At 41.9% G+C, this 12991-nt stretch overlaps 1 protein-coding gene across 3 annotated transcripts in view; it reads right to left on the minus strand.

Moving 5' to 3' along the window:
* Positions 1-12268, minus strand: part of ppp3cca (protein phosphatase 3, catalytic subunit, gamma isozyme, a) — a 50359-nt gene extending 38091 nt beyond the window's left edge. For all 3 annotated transcript variants that reach the window (XM_019885249.1, XM_019885248.1, XM_019885246.1), the window contains exons 1-3: positions 11585-12268; positions 3377-3574; positions 2320-2444 (exon numbers count right to left, since the gene is read on the minus strand). In XM_019885249.1, the coding sequence (XP_019740808.1) occupies positions 2320-2444; positions 3377-3574; positions 11585-11645 (384 nt within the window). In that variant the 5' untranslated portion in view covers positions 11646-12268. The remainder of the gene's footprint in view (positions 1-2319; positions 2445-3376; positions 3575-11584) is intronic.
* Positions 12269-12991: the final 723 nt, after the last annotated feature.

A 12991-nucleotide genomic window follows, 5' to 3' on the forward strand; every position in this document is an offset into this window, starting at 1 on the left:
AACATGGACTTCCAACCCTTTGAAGATACTGACTATAAGCCATTCGACCCCGAGAACAATTTGGACCCGGACAATAACTTCTTCAAGAACAAACAAAGGGTAACAAACTCTGACTATTACCTAGATGAACAATTCAACACGAATATAAAATTGGAAAATGCACTTTCAGTAATACACTTAAACAGTAGAAGTCTCTATAAAAACTTCACAAAAATCAAAGAATACCTGACTAAATTCAATAAATTTAAAATAATTGCCATATCAGAAACCTGGCTTGACAAAGATAAAACAAGTGAAATGGAAATAGAAGGTTATGAAATGTTCGCAACTAATAGGGAAAACAAAAAAGGAGGGGGGGTTGCAATATATGTAGACAAAGCACTTAAATGCAGTAAAATCGAGAGATTGACAAACACAATAGAAAACCTAATGGAATGTTTAACCATTGAAATACATTATAAAAAGGCAACAAATATCATCATAAGTTGCATCTATAGGACACCAGGATCATGTATTGACACGTTCAATAAAAAACTAACAGATATGCTCAGCTACTACAACGATAAGAAAACACGAATAATATGTGGTGACTTTAGTAGTAGTAGTAGTATTTTTTTTCCCCCAAGATGGCGCCCGAGTAGGCAGCCATCGGCAAGTGCTCTTCAAGAGCCTTGCGTTTTTTGTTGTTTTTGTCTTTTGTTTTGTCACATGGTGTTGTTGTTACGTCGTGTGGACCTGATGTGGATAGTTTTCAGCATTTTTGGCCACGACATTCGTCAAAGAAGAAGAATCTGTGCTTGTGTGTTTTGCGCCTGTAATGGGCAGCATTTTCACAACTCCGCTTTGTTCAGCGGAAAGGTCGGTGCTGTTGCGGACAGTCTGCGGCTGGATGGATGCGTGGCTTGAGGAGCCGACTATGAGAAGAAAGGAGCGTCAGCGTGAAGCGCCAATGCGTATGTGGAGCTGGGAGTCGCGGCTTAGAATTGAAGCGGATTTACATGGGGCAGGAGATGAGAGCCAATCTCTTTTCGTTAATGGACGCTACAGCTTCTTGTTGCTTTCAAACTTAGCTTGTAGCAGACGTGTGCACATTTTCAGCATGACGACTTTGATCCACAGGTGAAAAGGTCACTTTGATTCGCCCCTCTTTCATCTATAACTGCTTCCAACAACAAAGTGTATGCAGGAAAAGTGGTTAAGATTGCACGACTGTCTGTGTTTTATGTGTTGTGTTGTATTATTTTGTCATTTTATGTTAACTGTTCTTTTGATGGCGGCGCGGGCACCCGCAGCGGCTCCTCTTGTTGTCTTGTCTGTTTGAGAGGGAAGAAATTTCATCTGTGCTGTATGTTGCACAAACTGCACATTTGGCAATAAAGTTGTACCTGACTTTACTTGATTATTATTATTATTGTTTTTCTTTACTTATTACCTAAAGTAAATTTGTTCTTGGTCAGCCGTAACAGCTAGCTAAACAGAACAGCTAACTTCTACTCCGGAGAGAGAGCAAACATTTGCAACGCTGTTGCTGTAATTAGAGTGACAGAGCTGCACTACATTAACAGGGGTTGCATCTACTCCTTTACACAGACCTAAGAAACTATCATTTGTCATGTATTATTATTATTAGTGATGAATATGTAGCATAAAATCATAACAGTGAAGGCATATTATGAAAGAATTGTGAATCCCAAATGACCTCCAACTCTGGAATGACATAGGCAACGTTGTATTTAAAAAAAATAATAATTTGAAGAAACAAAAAAGATTGTATTAATTGTTCCTGTACAAACTGATGGGAACACAAATACATCAATCACAAATATGAATGGAGTGAAAGGTATTTCTTGGATATTTTGAGAGATTTCGATACCTCCTTTGATATCCTTTTACTTATGAAAGTGGGTCATCATTGCAACTGCAATGAATCCAAGCTCAGTCTAGTTGCTACCCTCAAGCCATGACTCTCACCAAGGCCACTGCAGACCACTTGGTACACACGGCCTGCAGCCCTCTATTCCAATCCCGTGTCTTATTTTTAACCATTCCAATCAGCATGGATGAAATGTGCCCTTTGGAATTGTCACTGAAATAGAATTTCAGGGAGCAAAACCCATTCAGCCAAGAAGCGTATACTGGTATCTAAGACCTTCAAAGCAGCACAGAAAATGTTTCCAGAGTATTGTTAGCAAAACCAAAACCCCAATTAGGTGTATTAATTTCTCACAAGGATGTGATAATGACAAAAGCAAAAAAAAAAATAATAATAATAATACAAAACAAAACAAAACCAAACAATGATAATACAAATCAACTTACCTCAATGCTGAAGTATCCTCGATCTACGTAGTCTCCGAGGAAGAGATACCTTGTATTAGTCGGTGATCCCCCAACTTCAAATAACTTCATGAGGTCAAAGAACTGGCCATGGACATCACCACAAACTGGTAAAAGATAACAATGCAGTTACTTAGATCGTGTGATATACAGATATTTGTTGTTTTAAATTAAAAAAAAAAAACAAAATGAATTAAAATGATTGTAAATGTATGAGTTGGTATTATTGAGATAAATTAGAAATTGAGTTATTGGTGGATTTGGATTTGTAAATAACCTCATTGAAAATTTAAGCTTTTTTTCAGAATTTGAATTATTATTGGTCAAGATTGTTCGTCATACTTGCTGGGACAGAAAAAAACATGCATGGCAGGCTGATTGAACACTCCAAATTGTCCCTAGGTGTGAGTGTGAGCGTGGATGGTTGTTCGTCTCTGCGTGCCCTGTGATTGGCTGGCAACCAGTTCATGGTCTCCCTCGCCTACTGCCCGAAGACAGCTGGGATAGGCTCCAGCACCCCTCGCGACCCTCGTGAGGATAAGCAGTTCGGAAGATGAATGAATGAATGATATGAAAACATTGTGGCTGGTGGGAGGCTAGCCTTAGGGAAGCATTGGGTGTTTGTGATTGGGTGTAAACTTGCTCGATCTGTGTTTTGTGATTATTAATTGTTCTGTGTTGTGTTGTAGATTCATTTTTAAATGTGTGTGTGTGTGTGTGTGTGTGTGTGTGTGTGTGTGTGTGTGTGTGTGTGTGTGTGCGTGCGTGCGTGAGTGCGTGCGTGCGTGTGATGAAGATTAACTCACATTTCATGTCCAGTGTATGCAGAAATCAAGTCTATTCTAAATGTATTGAGCGATATACAGGTAATGTGTTAGTGTTAACTGTGCTTGCATCGATGCATTGTGGGCACAAAACACCGTGGCTTTGTAAAACACCTTAGCAAAATTGGCTTGAAGGCCTCTGAAAGCAATGCAGAGCTGCCAACAATCATTAACAATCAACTGTCTGGCATGGTAAAGCTTGCTTGCCACCATACCTGTAATAGGTGCCTCCACTTCCAGCATGCACTTCTCTTGCCGAAGGATGTTGGCTCCATCGTTGATGATCTTTAGCGCCACATCTTCCTCCACTCTGCCTTCTTTGACGAGGTGGTTTCGTAACAGCTCTGCATTTGGCTTGCCATCTTCAAATAGCTCTTTTGTGGTCAGTCTATGTTGTGGGGGGTATGGCACAGCTGTTGGGGGGGGACATTGCTTTATTTGAATAAAAACGGTAAAGACGGTTGTGAAGTCATCAAGAGATTTGTTTCAACATTTATAGGACAGAAGTGCAAGCTCAGAAATGACAGGGAAACCGAAGCAATTAAGAAACGTAGGTTTATGCCTGGCACAAAAGACGTGAATGAGGAAGAAATTATTGAGGTGGAGGGAGTACACCCATGCATCTGCATCAACTATGACAATACATGTACGAAGATGCATAATACACAGCATGAAGCCCTGCTCCTTACACGACCTGCCCTTCATCAACAATCTGCTCCACAGTCCACACCATGTACCAAACCTTTTTGCCACCAGGAAAAAAAAAAAAAGGTCAGTGAACTTGAGTGCTTCATGATTAAAATGAACCTAAAACCCAATTGGCTTTAACTGTGTCATTTTGTGACAATGTAGTGCTACTAGGAAGACAACCACTGCAGCTAAAACTGAAATACGGTCAATATTAGCAGTATCCGGACATAATCCGCTATGGACAAAAAAATGCCAGTCTGTAAGTCAGTCTTTGGAGATGGTCTGTCTCATTTAACACCGATTGGATACCAATATGCAAGATCAGTACAAGAATTGCAACTCAGGAACAGCAAACAACTCATAGCCATTGAATAAATTGTCACTTTCCCCACCCCCCCATAAAAAGTTTTTTTTTTTCATGTTTCAGTCGAAAAGAAAAAAATGCTTTTTCATTGAACAGCAACAACTAATAAAGTTAACACTCTTTGATGAAGATCATATTGACGATAACACCAACCCCAGGACATTGCATCTGTGAAGTGTCAACAGCTGTGATCACAAACCACCAACCTACAGCACGACCCCTCTAATCACCTCAAGGAATGCATTGTGTGTATTGAATGTAATTCATTGCTGTTCTGAAACATGTGAACACTCCCCACACCTCTTCCAAAGACATCCTTAATAAAAGCAAGGAGACAACCGCGTTTTTTTTTTCTTTTCAGAGCTGTCCAGGGACTGTAACGGTTTACACCTCTCAGCTCGCTGCAGAGCTGTTCTGAGATTGTAAACCGACACATGTCTCAGCGCACTCTCCTTGCAAGGAAGACAACTCTGCTTGCCTCTTCTTCTCTCTGATGTTTTTAAAGATTGTCTTCAGGGTCTGATTATCTCCTAGACCTGACAATCAAGACATGAGTCACCAATGAAAAAAGAGGAACTTCACAAAATGTGAGATGGAGACGCTGGTAAACAAAGTCAAGGCCCGCTAATAGTGTTCTCTTTGGCAAACTGTCCCTCTCCAGTCAGCACCTTCTAATCGTATACTGAACAGCAAGGGCGGCCCTGATTTTTCGCTCAGCGGTTATTTGCTATGATCTGAATTTGACCAGCGGCACGGTGGAAGAGTGGTTAGCACATCCGCCTCACAGTGCAGAGGTCCAGGGCTCGAAATTGGGCTCCTCCAACATTGCATAACATGCATCGTAGGTTAATTGCATTGATTTGCCCACAGGAATGATTGTGAGTGTGACTAATTGTTCGTCTATGTGTGCCCTGGCAACCAGTTCAGGGTGTCCTCCATCTTCTGCCTGAATAATATATATATATATAGAGAGAGAGAGAGAGAGAGAGAGAGAGGGGGGGGGGGGCGCATTGACTGGTGTGGTATAAATAACCAACAAGTGCTCCTCAGCATATGAGGTACGGCCGTGAAGACAGCCGTAAGATGAGGTGGTGCAAGCTTTAAAACCAGATTAGGTAAAGCCTCTATTAGCAAGGGCTTCCAGATTCAGGGGCTGTTTACTTAAAAGCCCTGACACACTTGAGACGGCTGCTGGAAGGAACAAAGCGGGTTTTTGAAAATAGATGCAAAATTAAAGCAAGGAAATGCCCTCACATCAAGTTATCGATGAGTTATAAAAAATGAAAACTCCAAATTTAATAGGTTCTTAGACTTTAAGTGTATGTGTGCGTGTGTGTGTGTGTGTGTGTGTGTGTGTGTGTGTGTGTGTGTGTGTGTGTGTGTGTGTGTGTTTGTACACACACAGAGTGGAACCTCAAATTACAAATGCTTTTTACATATAATTTTCGTGGAAAATTTACCTCAATTTGCATACTATTTCCGATATTTCCGAACAGTCTTGGGATGTACAAGTGGATGGATCTACATTGTACATACATGTAAATAAGTCTGCAAGACACTCGGCATTAGGAAGACCCGCACCACACCACTGCAGCCCCAAAGTGATGGCTTGGTGGAACGGTTCAACCGCACGCTGGTCACCCAGCTCATCATCTTAACCAGCCACGAGCAACGCGACTAGGACTTGCATTTGCCCTTGGTCCTGTGGGCGTACCAGATGGTGGTCCAAGACTATCTACGAAGTGCACCCCAGCAGCTCTCTTGTTTGGACAAGAGCTTCGGACCCCCGTTGAACTGGTGTTCGAGACCCCTCCTGAGCCAGAGATGGAGGGCGAGTCCTGCATGGACTACTACTGCCAGCTGCAGGACTGACTGCATGACTGAGGTGCATGACAAGCCGTCTGTCGTCAAAAGAGGGCGTACGACTTCGGCGTGGGCACAAATTTGGGGCTACAGCCCGGAGAGACGGAAGGACTTGTCTTCCAAGCTCATGAGGCACTGGGTGGGACCATCCTAGAGAAACTGTCTAATGTGGTGTCTCGCGTGGCTATTATGGAGGAACCGGGTGGAGGTCCTCCATCGAGACTAGCTTGCCCCATATCGACCAAGGACATCACCAGAGAAGGAGGCAATGTTGGAGGAACAGATAGAGGGTGGCAACTACATATTGGACGCTGCGGTTGCTGAGAACAGCTAACCGGTGAGGTGGATGTATAGCGTCGCTGGGATACTGGATACTATCCCAGCATGCTTTGCGGCACGAAGACTGTAAATAGTGTTTTAAGGCATGTTTTGTGTCAATTTTTTCTTGAGTCATTGCTTTCGTTGTTTCATTATTAGCTAGCTAGTCAGTTTGTTATGTTAAATTTGGTTTTGATGTGACACCATGATTGTGCATGACATGTTGACTGATGACTTGCCAACACTTGTCATTGTGTGAGGTAAAAGAACGTAAGCTTGTTCTTCTGCTTACAAAAAATGCTATTGTCCTCACTGCCTCATGAGCGCCATACACACACACCCACACGTGTATATATATATATATATATATACACACACACACACACACACACACACACACACACACACACACACACACACACACACACACACACACACACACACACACACGGTGACTTCACAGTGCAGATATACCAGGTTCAATTCCAGCTCCGGCCTTCCTGTGTGGAGTTTGCATGTTCTCCCCGTGATTGCGTGGGTTTTCTCCGGGTGCTCCGGTTTCCTCCCACATTCCAAAAACATGCATGGCAGGCTGAGTGAACACTCTAAACCTAGGTGTGAGTGTGAGCACGGATGGTTGTTTGTCTTTGTGTGCCCTGCAATTGGCCAGCAACTGGTTCAGGGTGTCCCCCGCCTGCTGCCCAAAGACGGCTGGGATAGGCTCCAGCACCTCCTGCGACCCTTGTGAGGATAAGCGGATTGGAAAATGGATGGAAATAGATAGATAGATAGATAGATAGATAGATAGATAGATAGATAGATAGATAGATAGATAGATAGATAGATAGATAGATAGATAGATAGATAGATAGATAGATAGATAGATAGATAGATAGAAGAGAGAGAGAGAGAGAGAGAGGAGCATGGTGAGCATGACAGGAGGGACCCGATTAATGCAGCATATATTCTGACCAAATTTATGAGCATTTGACCATGAAGAACACACAATCACACACAATAATAAAAACAGCATTGAACAAAGATAAATGCAAAGTCTGTCACCAAATGTTGGCAAAGTAACCTGTTCAAACACAGATAGAGAAGTGGCTTTGTCTGTCATTGAACAGCAGCACTTCATTCAAACAGAGTGCAGGGAAATAATGCAAGCACAAATGTTTGCTTTTGCACCCCCGTGAGGGAAAAAATGTTTTGTTAAAAGTAAATAGGTAACGCCGCCCTGAGCTTTTTTTTGTCTTATTAGAGAGCTCTTGGCTTAATTAGCATTAATGTTTGATGAACTTTTCAAAATGAGAGACACGCATTGGGCTACTGCTGCACTGCATCAACACCCACACTGTCTGGCATGGCAACAAACGACTCAAGAAACAAAAGCACTCCCATCTACAATCCCGCCTACTGTGGACAGTGTTTGGCCAGCATTATGAACCAGGACCCAGAATATGTTTGCTATTGTTTCAAAATCAATACAAGACACAGAATTGAATTATAAAGATGCGGCTGGGTAGAGATGAATGGGGCAGACTGTGGCTGGGTGAATTATAAAACCACTTCAGATTGCTCTAATTATAAGTGAATGCATTATCCATGCATGGTAATTAGCCAATCCTTGGGTTTATTCCTCATCACCGTCAATCTAGTGTCGTGGTAGCCAGCAAAATCCGCCCTTATGCCCACTTTTATTTCATTTCAAAGAGCAGATCTCCTTCAACAACTTTAAGACAATTGTACATCTGCAGGTCTGGACAAAAAGAGATTACCTTGGATTTCAAAAATTACTGAATACATAAGAAATGACAAAGGGCATACGCTGGATACCGCAGCGTCAAGATGCAAATCATAAATCTCTGAAACAGTTTGCACAAGGATAACAGCTTTTGCTGCAAGTAGAAAGTCTGAAAAACTCAAGAATGTTGCTAAAGAAAATTGATAAAATGACCAAGCTTATTTATTACTCACCTACCTTTCCTACCAAATAAATTACAATTCTTACCAGCAAATAAGATTAATTAACTAATAATAAAACTAGAGAAACTTGTGCCAAAATACCTCAAGGATCAAGAATTTACAGTACAGCACACATGTGACACCAAATTTTTAAGTCCCACAAAAATCAACCTCTTTTGAGGGGGCTGAACTGTGTCATGTTGGGCCAATGCCAAATACTCGGTGGATGGTGTGATTTCACAATGAATGTTTGACGGGCCCTACAACTATTTGTTTTGAAGCAAGTGAAAAGTCAATTGGCCATAATATCACCCTTGGAAGAGAAAAATAAACTTTCAACGTCTGGTCTACTTCAATTTGACACAGTACACAATGTGTATTGTGTCTCCTTTGTCAAACGTTGTAACTTCCTTGTACCTTCCTTTCTGGTACCCTCCCTATATGGGTACTTCTTACATGGGGCCTTTTCACACTGTGCGATGCTTCTGAATGCAATTTAGACCCGATCATCACAAAAAATGGCAGTTGGCCACTCAACCCCACACATTGGGTGACTTAATGTCTCGACTCCATGCGATGTGAACTGCACAAGCCTGTATCGAGTTCTGAAGATTCTCGTATATGTTGTACTGCATCACATTTTTTTTCCATCCATAAAAAGATTGAGTGTCAGTCTAAGAAGATGCAGGTTGCTACAGAAAGAGGATATGGGCGAGAACAAAAGATGAAAAATGAGTATGCATTGAAAGACAAGGTTCACTCTTATTCATTTGAATGCAACCATTGCGGTACATAGAGCACTCGTGCACAATTTGACCACAAGCTTTGCCATTTCATCCACAGGTGCATATGAAATTATAAATATGGTGAAGTACTATAGTCTAACAATACAGTGGTACTTATGAACGTCTCTTCATACGAAATTTTCAATTTCTGAAACGTCTCAACAGGAAAATATTGCCTCTTGTTACAAAAGAAATTTCGAGATTCGAAAGGTAAAAATAAAGTATGGCCTGCTACTCGCAGCTCCGAGTTTCCTGAACGGAACATACTTATAGCTGCTCTGCTATTGGCTACGACCGAGCACCATCCTGGCATGCCATTGGCTAAGAGGGACCTCCACCGTATGTGTATATGATTGTAGATAGATAGATCGACAGACAGATACATCTGCGTCTTTGCAGCGTCCTCGTCATTTGCCCCTCGGGCCATGAGGCGTTGGCGTTCCGATAGTTTTACGTAAATGTGAATCACCCAGAAAAAGTGTTCACCAGTCGGGCGATCGCTCACCATGCTGTTTGCCTTGGACATTTTCGAAGGATTGTTAAAAGCCAACAAAAGCAAACGTCCTTGGATCTGTTCATTACAAAACGCCAGCCAAAAGCCACTTCTGAGAGAGAACATGGAAAAAAGAGGGCAAAAAAGGATGAGGATGCAGTTAAAAGTTAAATGACCATCCTTGTTTTTCTTTACTCTTCTTTTTTTACATTACACACAAATCTCATTCATTGTGCAATAATCTAATTGTAACATATATTTCTTACATATTTTGATGCATTTTTATGCTTTAGAAAACATTTATGAATTTGGGAGTGGTGGTGTGGGAGGGAAATGGATTAGGGCATTTACATGGAAAACCTGTCTCTACTTACAAAATGTTCTACTTAAGAAATTTCTCTCAGAACCAATTAATTTCTGTCGTTTGGCTACGCGCAACAGGCAATTGTATCTCACCCGCCTGTGTGAAAGCTTCTGTGCATTTTTTGGGCTATAATTTCCTGTCGCCACATCACGTAACTGCGATTGAATTGTGTAATCGTCGCCAAACCAGTGGCAGCGACTCGTCCACTCGTGAAATATTGTGTCAGAACCACACACACTGCGCAAGCACCGGAATAATGGTGTTCCGGTGCATCACTCAGCGTGCAGTGGCCCTCAAGTTTGGGGCTGGACACACAGCAGCCATTTACAAGTTTACAATATTGGTCTGCATGTGTAACATTGGGAACACAGTCCAGAGAAATGCTCCTTTTCTATGGGAAAAATTGTCGTCTTGTTATTAACAGTCACATGTAAAGAAGAATAACAGAAAAATGCTGGATTGGCTTTCAGTGTTGTGCTTTGTTTAAGACGTCTATTTGTTGAATGATTTGTTAGTACAATTGGTATTATGTCACATTATTTACATGCCAAGTACTATAGCTGTTACATCTTCTCTAGAAACCTTGTGTTGGGAATGCAAGCCACGTCAAGGTTTACTGCATTAAATTGGACCATGGTGAACTGTTCCTAAACTGAACCACACTGGAAAGTAGAAACATGGCCTTAAAGCCACTAGTTACACCAGACAGGCAAAACAGCTACTTCCGAAACATGAGACAGATTACATTGTATTAACATGGATTTAATTGAGATCCCATTTTAATTAAACATTTCGGTTTGGGGCTTTCCCTAAATCAGAAAAGGTTCCTAAGTAATGTCACCCTTTTTGCCTCTCAGGTTCCTCTGGCCAGCATGCAGCTGGCCATGTTGGGAAGATCGCTGGGAAGATTCTTTCCACAATTAACTCACCCACTCTCTACTGGCTCACACTTCAGCATTCCAGTCCCCTGGCAGGACACTCTAAGAGTGCCCTTGCAGACAGAGAGGGATGTGGGCTGTGCTTGCTCTAAGTAGTACAACTGGTGGCCTAAGTAGGGTTCTCTCTCCTGGGAATTACCTCAGCCTTGGCCCTGCCTGTCTTTGGTAGACACAACAAATGGTGTCCGGCCTGTTCAATGAAGCAGAGAGACCTCAGGGTGAAAGAATCCCTCTTGTCAGGTTCTGCGAGCAACCTGATCAGACCTTGGGTATTCCTGTGAGCAAGCAAGGCCCTGAAGAATTAGGTATTCATCTCTCTTAAATGTCAAGGACAGTGAGCACCAATATAGGTCTGTGACTCTCCTTTGATTTATGCTGAAATGCCAACCAAGTACATAAACAGAATAACTGCAGTGAAGCTGATGTGGTTATTAAGTTTCACGCCATCATTTTCCGGAACATGCACTGATGGAACAGGTGATTAGTATTTACAACATGTCATACGTTTGTCATTACAGCACGAATACAACTCTGCAGACCCTTTTAGGGAGCGGTTCTTGGATAGAAATCAAAAAGCAACACGAGGTACACAATCAAAATACGAAGGAAGACATTATGGGTGTCTGTGAAGACAATCACTCACCTTTAATGAGCCGCTCCGTTGTGGACTGTTTCTCTGGTTTATCTTTATCCTTTCCTGACATCTTTCCTTCGTTCGGATTTCGCAGTTGAAATACTGTACGGTTGTCCTCCCGGCTAGCCCGATACGGAGTGGCACATCGATTTTGCGGTCTTGACTTTCGGTTTAAATATTGATCTTTCAAACAGTGGGGGAAAAAAGACCCCAAAATGCTCGACTAAGAGCTCCAGCTCTTTTTGGTGTGTTAGCTTACTTGCATCAACATTAGTGCTGGAGGAAAAACTACGATGTCTAATTTTTGCAGAAATAGAAGCGTATAGCACAAAGAGGGAGCTCCTTTGCTTTGTAATCGCTGTCAAAAATAGCAAAAATACCTGGATATTACCTTGAGCGATGGGTGCCGTTACAAGATAATCCGATTGGGTTACTCTATTTTTCGCTAGTTAGCCAGCTAACATTTTAATGTAGTGGCAAATTGGCAAGCAGGAAAAGACGGCACATGAAGACTGGCGATTCATCTTCGAGGTATTAACCGGTCCCCGAAGGAAAATGACAACCTTTATGTAGCACAAACAAAAACGTGAAGTCGTTCCAAGACACCGAGTTGGTTTTGACAGTGTATCCTCCTCCACAGATTAAAGCGTAATCTGACAGTGTGGAGCAGTGGTGGATTTCCTACAACATGGTGGAGCCGCCGTGACGTGACTATGGAAACGTGACACGTGGGTTAGGCGTGCGTTCACAAACACTAGACGTTCCATAATACACAACTAATACAATGAATTCTCACATCAAGAACAACTTGTCGATGTTCTCTCGAAGGCAAATGGAGTGCGTGTGGTTTATCTTTAACGTGTACCCTGCTTTTATTTTTTTGTATGCTGTTGTTTTGGAAAAACTAAATTCGTGTCGTGGTAAAAAAAACTAAAAAAGCAACAACACACACACACACAGACACACACACAGACACACACACAGACACACACACACACACACACACACACACAGACACACAAAGAAAAAAAAGGGATATTGAGCATTCGGGTAAATTTTCATGATTAATTTAATATGCAGGATAACTTTTACAGGTGGCTTTAGTTTGACCTTCTCTCATTTTAATGCTCGTGCTCAGTGTTAAATGTTTAAGTATTTTTTTAAAGCAATTTTTTTTATTCAAATTGACCCACAAAAATTGACAGGGGTGTCCACCAATAACTTCACATGCCTGTCTGTGACTCTTCCCGTTACTCTGTTGCCACGGCTGACAATAATAAGATAAAGCAACACTTAAAACAGTCACTTACCGGTGATAATGGCGATCAAGGAACCAGTTGAATGTTCCGCGCAGCGTCATCTTGGTCTAATGACGTCTAATGTGAACATCTTGATAAAGAGGATTGTTTGAATAAA

This window comes from Hippocampus comes, unplaced genomic scaffold, assembly GCF_001891065.2.
Source record: "Hippocampus comes isolate QL1 unplaced genomic scaffold, H_comes_QL1_v1.1 scaffold45, whole genome shotgun sequence".
Classification (NCBI taxonomy): domain Eukaryota; kingdom Metazoa; phylum Chordata; class Actinopteri; order Syngnathiformes; family Syngnathidae; genus Hippocampus; species Hippocampus comes.